This window comes from Quercus robur, chromosome 1 (assembly GCF_932294415.1).
Source record: "Quercus robur chromosome 1, dhQueRobu3.1, whole genome shotgun sequence".
NCBI classification, from domain to species: Eukaryota; Viridiplantae; Streptophyta; class Magnoliopsida; order Fagales; family Fagaceae; genus Quercus; species Quercus robur.
In genome coordinates, this window is record NC_065534.1 from 28,606,260 (window position 1) to 28,615,770 (window position 9,511).

A 9,511-nucleotide genomic window follows, 5' to 3' on the forward strand; every position below is an offset into this window, starting at 1 on the left:
GAGCAAAATGTAAAAAAAGTCAACCAAAAAAAAACATCAAAACTTATAAGACACTCTTGGTACACAACAACTTGGTATTTCTACCGCACATCTATATATATAACTAGTCGCTAACCCGTGCATCTATTGACTACGGAAAAAAAAAATCCAATAATGAGTAAAGAATTTAAATTTACAATTTTTTGCCACAACTTTGACGTGGCAGTGGCAGAATGTTGTTTATGCACTAAAAATTATTTATAATAAAATCTAAGAAATTTAGATATAGAAAATTGGGTTAATAATATGCGTATTATAGACATTTTGCTAGTTAGTATTTTTTTTTAAAAAAAATGAAGAAATACTTAACTTCTATACTTTTCTCAATCTTACTTAGTCGTAGTGATAACAATATAGACAATTCAAATATTAAAATTATAACACCTAATTCCATTATCTTTTATGTTGAATCCAAACAAATAATCAATCAACCAAAAATTGTAGCTTTAATTAAGAAAACAAAAAATCACATGAACCCAAATAAAAAGTATTTAAGGTAAAGAATTAAGATCAACTTACTGAGATGTAAATACCAAAAACCCCAAGACTTAAAACTTCCAAATTTATAGAATCCCCAAATTCTACTTCAAAACCAAATAAAACCATTCAAATTCAACAAATTTATATATAACATACCAAATAAAAATTTATCCCTAGGCTGAAAGACATAGGTTGTAGTTTTGATTTTTCTCCAAAAAAATAGAGATGCTTCATATGCCATATACAATATAAAATAATTCGTAGAAATTTCAAACCAAAAACCAAACCCATGAAAACAATGTCAATATAAATATGGAGATTAACCCAAATACTCAAAAGAAAATCAATTCTAAACATAACAAAAGAATAAGATAGAAAGAAAAACTCAGGCACATATGAAAGCAAATAAAAAATTCGACATAAAAGATAAAATTTATTAATAACAATATAAACAAATATCCACATATGTTGAATTGAAATTCATTAATAATAATAATATAAACAAATTCGAAACACATACCCACGGTGGTAGACTTGGCTTGGCAGCAGGCTGAGGGGTTGTAGTGGCTTAAGGGTTTGTTTTCTCCATAACTGTTCCATTGAAACCACAATAGTACACTCACAGTATAATTCACAACCAAACATGGTCAACCAATAAATAAAGTTCACGAACATACAAACTTTCATAAAATCTCTTTGCATACATACATAACAGTATATGATCTCCCCAGAAGAAGCTCTACACACGTGAACAGCATGACCCATGTTCTCTAACACACTTCTGTACGGACCCCCAACCCCAAAGAACTCAGGAAAGCAACCCACCTCGAATCTGAGTCTGAGCCCACCATATCATCATCCACCTCCTTGTTCTTTATTATCTTATTATTTTTTCGAACCAGCTCATCAAACTGCTCTTTCAGCCTCTTGTGACTCGCCTCCAAACTCTAGAACCGATCCACCAGAGCTTGGTACAGAGCAGTTTCTGATTTATCTCCGGCCATGGAGGTCCCCTGGACATGTTAAGTTTGGAGTTTGGACTGAGGGTTTGTTTTCTCCATCTGGTTTATATGGTCGGGTTGTTGAAGGGTACTTAGGGTTTGTTTTCTCCATCTAGTTTATATATATATATATATATATATATGATAATGATGAGTTTGAGTTTAAGTTGGACTGGTTAGAGAGATAGAGTTTTACTCCTTGTTAAACAAAAATAATTTTATTTTAAAAAAATAATAATGATTTATTTTTTAAATATTGTACTGACGTGGAAAATTGTAGGAGCTTCAGAAGCTTCGGTTTTATATATATAATAATATATATAGATAATAGGTGAAACTGAGAGGAACTCAAATTAAAATTTCAAATTAGAGATCCAATTTTGCATCATGTATCCTAAATTATTTATTCTTAAAGAGTTGTATTTCTTAATTTTAGAATCAAATGTGGGATCACATCATAAATATTCATCTAAGTGAGTTATTAAGTACAAAAACCAAAGAGTCTAGAATAAATGAATAATAAAAAAAGTGCATCACAATAATTTTCTTAAAAAATGAACAATTTATATTTTATGCCTAATAATATCCTTACAAAATTTTTTAAAGAGTTAACAAAATATAAAATGACTATCAATAGTATTGAAATTATATATATATAAATTATATCATGCATTTATTATATATCTTTAAGTGTATTTATGCATACCAACTAATATAAATAATAAATCCAACCATAAGTTTAACTAATATAATCTCCTATAACGTGAGATGAAGGAGATCCATGTTGATTTAGTTCTTGAGCACTAAATAATTACTTTAAATATATATATATATATATATATATATTCTCTTCTCAATAGTTTGTATTTAATATAATTTGAGTGCACGTGCATGAATATGTAACTGAATACAAAGTCATATTAATTCTTATAAATTTTTAAATATTGAAGTATTGAATGTAGACAAGTAACAGAATGCATGGCTAGCACATACCATCAACTAGAGCTCTGTTGATGTGCTTGCCAAGACGAGTTGTATCAAGTAGAAGTTTTGTAATCCATTATACACCTCTGATGTATTTTCTACTCGTTTAATTTGTGATTAAGTACATATTGGTTAATGTCCATTTTTAATTAATAATAACCACCATTGGCAAATGTGGTGCAGTGATAGGAAGCACTCAAAAAGACCCATCAGTTCAAACCAAGTGCCAAGAGATTGTGGGATCAAGTCCTAATATTGACCCATACTTCCTTTTTTTTTGAGAATCAACCCATACTTCCTAATATGAAGAAATCATGGCAATGAGGTTGAATAGTAGGCTAGTAGCACACCTTGCTTTGCACTAGTGGTAACCATGGGCTTATCCAAAAATCTAAGTGGCAATGTATTGTGGGGCGTGGGGTAATGATTACACACGCGAGCCCTCTTTTTTTTTTTTTTTTTTTCTTTTTTTGGTTCTAAAAAAAGTCATATATAATATAACATCTTATATTATATAAAGTCGAAGCACAATCATTATTTAAAATTTTTTTTAATTGTTGTCTAATTTTGCTTTACATGTCCAATTTAATTTTCTTTATTTGAATGTCAAGTGAGTCATTCATAATACTGAACGCGAAAGCAGAGATGACCACTTCACTCACCTAGGTAAAACTATTTTATCGTTGCTTCAATCAAATGTTTGCGTAATTAAGCATAGGTTACAACCTAGTTAAAGTTAAAATTACATTATTTGAGTTCATAAGATAGACTAAATTGTAAAATTATAAAAATTAGATTTACCTAATACAATAATATATATATATATATATATAATTATTTACTACAAAATAAACAGTTTATATTATCAATAAATTACAAATAATAAGTTAACATATTAGGAATATATTTACAAACTTATACAATCCAATTTTAAGCCTATGCAATTATATTTTTATGGATGTATACTTAATAAATATATAATATTGTATTGTGTCTATATACATACATATACATATACATATACATATACATCTATTCAAGCTAGCCTAGTATTCCAGCCTCATATTCGTGAGCTTGTTCACAAGCACTTGAATATGTTTGAGTTTAACTTGTTCACTAAATAAAAAAAAAAAATATAAACAAAACAAATTTTTAAAGTTAAGTCTAAATTATTTATGTATAGTTTGGTTCATTTACAATCTTCCACGTTAAAAAGATACATAAACCAACAAATGAGCTTTCTCACTCATCTAATGATTATAATCATACAATTGACATGTTGGCATACTATAAAAAGGTTGTACCAAATACATAAAACTCTCAATTTTTGTAAGGTTTAGAAGATGTTATAGTAAGCAACCTTACCCTCAATTTGCTTTGAAAACAAAGGCTAGTTCTCAAACTCAAATTGGAAACCTACTGCTTTTGGTGGATGACATTTGCTATCATATCAATACTCGACCTTTACGTTGGCATAACATAGCATGTATAAAAAAATTTCCATTTCTTCAATTTGAACAAAATCTGTTCACACTATCATCCGTGGGAGTTTGGGAAACAAAAATATATTTAGGATAGGGAAACATAAGAATATGCATGGAGGTGTCCCCTTAAAAGGAATGGTGGGTTTGTCACTCTGTTGGTTGAGTAATCCTATCCTACATAATTAGTCGTAAGTGGTAAGTAAGGTTACCAGTTGATGAAGAGTCTCTTAGCTTCCACATAAAAATGCTAATCTACATTTAACATTTAGATCTTAATTATTAAGGTATTGAATAGATGAAGCCATGAAGAGATTCACAGTCACTGGTCACAGCTCCTGCGGGGTTTTTTATTTATTTATTTATTTTTTTTGGGGGGGGGGATAGATCTTTTAACTAAGGTATTATCCGCATATTTGTCTTTTTTCAAGTTTTTAATAGTTGAAGAGTCTCTTACCTTCCACATAAAAAATAATGCTAAGATACATTTAGATGGTTAATCGGAACGTTGCTTTGATCTTAGAAAGATCTGAAATTTGTTAGAATCCACAAAAAAACTGATGGAATCATACACATTAAAGTATCTAATTCGATGTTGTCAATTTGAGGAAGAAAGTGAAACTGAAAAAGGTCGCAAACATTTTAAGCAATCTGTTTTTACATTCTTTAGAACTTTCAAAACAAACCAAAGCGTTTACATACTCCCCGGGGCCCGGACAGGTAGTCGGGGACACATCATGACAATTATCAAACTTAAAACTAAAGAAGAACTATGCCTATTTATTTTCTGCGATTACAAGTTTTATTTTTTGAGATCTTCTACAATCACAGAATCAGGCATATGCTTATTTAATTACTATGGCAATAGAGGGACCAAAATCACAATTTAGCCAGAAATCTCAATCGATTTGACATCAGGCGTCTTCACCTCCACCTTAGGGACCGTCACAGTGAGAACACCATTCTCCATGGAAGCCTTAATCTCATCCATCTTTGCATTCTCAGGAAGCCTAAACCTCCTCAAGAACTTACCGCTGCTACGCTCCACTCTATGCCACGTGTCTTTCTTCTCTTCCTTCTCCACCTTCCTCTCTCCGCTTATTTGGAGCACCCTGTCATCTTCAACTTCAACCTTCACTTCCTCTTTGTTGAGCCCAGGAAGATCAGCTTTGAACACATGGGCTTCTGGGGTCTCCTTCCAATCCACTCGAGTGTTAACCAAAGCAGAAGTTTCTTTTGCAAACTGAGGTTCAGATGAGAACGGAAAATCCTTAAATGGGTCCCAAATCTCGAGCGAGAATGGATCCAAGATATTGCTTCGGCGGCTACCAAAGAAGCTTGGAATCAGCGACATCTTAGTTAATAACTACTGTAAAGAGAAAACCTTAGAAATTGTTTTTGTTCGTTGGGAAAGCTTACAATGATACTTGCGACTTCGGGTTGGTTTGGAAAGAAAGAATTATTTGTATATTTATAGGTTCTTGTAGGATTCTTCAAGTGTTTTCTCGCGAACTCTAGTAGTTGTTTGTCTCCTCGATCTGGTCTCGTTAACGAACTTTCTTGTTTTTCAATGAACTTTCCAGTTTCTCTAGCATCTTTGAGAACCTTCTGTTGGACCTAGCGTTCTAGCCCAGTTATTACTAGGCTGTGCCAAAATGCCCACAAATACCCGTATTGGGCCTAATCCATTAGTCATCCAAAGTTTTATGAATGCCTTAGTTTTTTATTTATTTATTTTTAATAGAAAAAACTCAACCAAAAAAAAAAAAAAATTAAAACTTATCAGACACTCTTGGTGCACAACAACTCGGTATTTCCACCGCTTATATAAATAATAAATCCAACCAGAAGTTTAACTAATATAATATTCTATAACGTGAGATGAAGGAGATTCACATCGATTTAGTCATTGAGCACTAAATAATTACTTAAAAAAACATATATTTTCTCTTCTCAATAGTTTGTATTTAATAAAATTTGAGTGCACGTGCATGAATATGTGACTCAATCAGGGGTGGCCCAACATAATTTGGGGTCTAAGGCGAAAAATTTATGCAGGGCCTTTAACATGTAAATATTAATTAAACAAAATTATTTAATACTAATCAAATTAAAATTAATTTGATACATTAAATACATAAAATAATACCAACTAGACTAATGTTAACTTCATATAGAGAATTGAATATCATAGTTGAATTATAAATATTAATAAAAAGAAATAAAAATATATTATGATTGAAAAATGTACTTTATTTTGGATATAAGACGATGCATAGTTAAATAAAGTTGTAATCTAATTTTTAATTTTATATTTTGATTTTAAGAGAGAGAGAGATAAATATTATTTGATGTATGGTTTTGTAGGATATTAATTTACAAAAATCAAAGTCTCAAACTATTAGGGGAGATTAATCTATAATTGATGATTTAATACATTTGCAACATCTTTTTGAAATATTTTAGGGTTTCAATTGAGTTAAGGTTCTATTGATCTCGTACTTTGAGAATCTTAATAGAAATGAAAAAGAAAAATGCGCTAATTAAAAGCACTATAAAATGTTCAAAATATAATGTGATATTATCTCTCATTGATAAACTTCGTCAATTTAACTAATGAATATTTATATCACATTTTTTGTGATTAATAACATAACAATTTGTAAGCCAATAGTAAAATTTGTATATCACTAATAAATAAATAAAATGTACAACCTTTAGAAAATATATATGATTTTATAAAAATTTGGACCTTTAACTATAAAAAGTGCGGTCTTTTTTTCCTAAGGATTTTTTTTTGTTTTTGGTGGGGCCTTAAGCCTAGGCCTAACTTGCCTAGACCTTGAGCCAGCCCTGAACTCAATACAAAGTCATATTAATTATTATAAATTGTTAAATATTGAAGTATTGAGTGTAGACAAGTAATAGAATGCAAGGCTAGCACATACCATGCATCAACTAGAGCTCTGTTGATGTGCTTGCCAAGACAAGTTGTATCAGGTAGAAGTTTTGTAATTCATTACACACCTCTGATGTATTTTCTACTCGTTTAATTTGTGATTTAAGTACATATTGGTTAATGTCCCTCGGGTCTCCTTCCAATCCACACGGGTGTTAACCAAAGTAGAATTTTCTTTTGCAAACTAAGATCCCAATGAGAATGGAAAATCCTTAAAAGGGTCCCAAATCTCGAGTGAGAATGGGTCTGAGATGTTGCTTCGATGGCTACCAAAGAAGCTTGGAATTAGCGACATCTTAATTAGGAACTATAGTACAGAGAAAACCTTTGAAGTTTGAAGTAGTTGTTTGTTGGGATGCTTACAGTGACACACGATTTCTGATTGGTTTGATAGATTACAGAGTGTTAGCGAAATTTATTGGTTCGTGGAGGATTCCTCTGATATTTTCTCAGGAGTTCTGGCTATTAGTCTTCTCTGTTTTCTTGACAAACTTTCGGGTCGATTCTAATTTTCCAAATGAAAGTTCTAGTATGATCTTTGCAAACCTTCTATGGATTTGGCCTACTTGGGTATTTCCTTGCGTTACTGATTCATATATTAGGCCTCTGTACAATTGCACTTACACGGATTTGGCAACATATTTAAACCCAACCAAGATTATAAAAAATGTGTGTATATATATATATATATATATATATATTTGGGAGGGGGTGGTATTAACTGATTAACATTGTCAAAAAAAAAAAAAAAATGAAATGTGTGTCAATATCTGTATATGCAATATTAATTCTTGTAACTTTTAATAAAAGCACTAAAATTTTAATCAGTGTAAAATAATGGATCATTTAGAAAACAATGTAATTCGTCATAAAAGTGGTATTTATTAAAACAATAATTTAAGGACAAAAATGTTCTCACTCTTTTGAATCTACTATTATTACAACTTCTTGTGATTGTTACACAATAAAATTTGTATTAGTAGTTGGCCCTTGTAAAATGATGTTGCTTCAATCGAAACTTTTTTTTATTTTAGAACTGCTCCAATTGAAACTTAACACCTTAATAAGTTGTGACAAAATTTGTGTATCTAACATTGTTCTTATTAAAAGTTGCAGCAAATCAAGGAAGAAGGAAAAATCATAATTGGCAAGGAAATGTATACACCCACACACACACACACAAACACACAATCAGTTCCATAATTTTTTTAAAGGACTCTGAATTAGTAATGAACAAAAGTAGGGAGAAGTAACAAAAGTAGACTAAGGTATGTTTGAGTAATTTACTAATGAAGTTGTATATTTGTGGGGTTGTAAATGAGTTGAGTTGAGTATTTAAAGTTGAGTTGAGTTTACGCGTGAACTCTTTGATTAACTTATTATTTTTCTATATAGTAAACACCTTAACTAAAATTTTGTACCGCCTTCACAATTCTTTAATAATAATTAATAATAATCACCATCAGCGAGTTTTATGCAGGGCTAGGAAGCACTTGAAAAGACCCATAACTTTAAACCAAGTGCCAAAAGATTGTAGGTTCGAGTAATAGTAGACTTTACTTTGCAATGGTGGTAACCATAGGCTTACCCAAAAGCCTAAGTGGCAATGTATTATGAGGTGTGGGGGCAATGATTACACATGTGAGCCCTCATATTTTGGTTCAAAAAAAATCATATATAATATAATATATTATATTATATTGAAGTCGAAGCAAAATCTTTATTTAAATTTGTTTTTAATTGTTGTTTAATTTTGCTTTACATGTCCAATTTAATTTTTTTTATTTGGATGCCAAGTAAGTCATTCATAATACTAAATGCAAAAGTAGAAATGACCACTTCACTCACCTAGGTAAGACTATGTTATTGTTGCTTCAATTAAATGTTTTTGTAAGCATTGGTTACAACCTAGTTAAAGTTAAAATGACATTATTTGAGTTCATGAGATAGACTAATTTTCGTTTGTTAACTTATAAAAATTATATTTACCTAATACTATAAAAAATTATATATAATTATTTACTACAAAATAAAATGTTTTATATTATCAATAAATTACAAATAATAAGTTAACATATTATAAATAAATAAATAGATATATAAATATATATGTATATTTATATATATTCAAATCTAGTACTTGATTATGTTTTAGTTTAACTTTTTTACTAAATAAAAAATATAAACAATTTTTTTAAAGTTGAATCTAAATTATTTATGTATAGTTTTGTTCATTTACATCATTCCACATTAAAGAGATACATACACCAACAAACAGGGACAGACCCAGGATTTCAAGCTGGGGGGGGGGGGGGCGGAGATAAGCAAAAAACAAAATTTTCAAATACGCATCCATATAGTATTAATAAACTATCAACCAAGACAAATATTAAGATACAATCATCTACCAACAAAAACAAAACACACGAAACACTATTAAGATACAATCATCTGGAATTGGGGAATGAATATTTTTTGGGATTGGAACATCGACATTTTCCAGAATTGGGGAATGAATATTTTCTAGAATTGGAACATCCACATTTTTTGGAATTGGAATAGCAAGA

General features: G+C 30.2%; 1 protein-coding gene across 1 annotated transcript; it reads right to left on the bottom strand.

The window, feature by feature from the left end:
* Positions 1–4,607: 4,607 nt before the first annotated feature.
* On the bottom strand, positions 4,608–5,494 carry LOC126728339 (18.5 kDa class I heat shock protein-like). The gene has a single exon (XM_050434185.1). The coding sequence runs from the start codon at positions 5,337–5,339 to the stop codon at positions 4,872–4,874; it is 468 nt and encodes a 155-aa protein (XP_050290142.1). The 5' UTR covers positions 5,340–5,494; the 3' UTR covers positions 4,608–4,871.
* Between the last annotated feature and the right edge of the window lie 4,017 nt (positions 5,495–9,511).

Excerpts from the sequence above, each read along its gene's own strand:
- LOC126728339 (XM_050434185.1), bottom strand. The coding sequence starts at position 5,339 with ATGTCGCTGATTCCAAGCTTCTTTGGTAGCCGCCGAAGCAATATCTTG.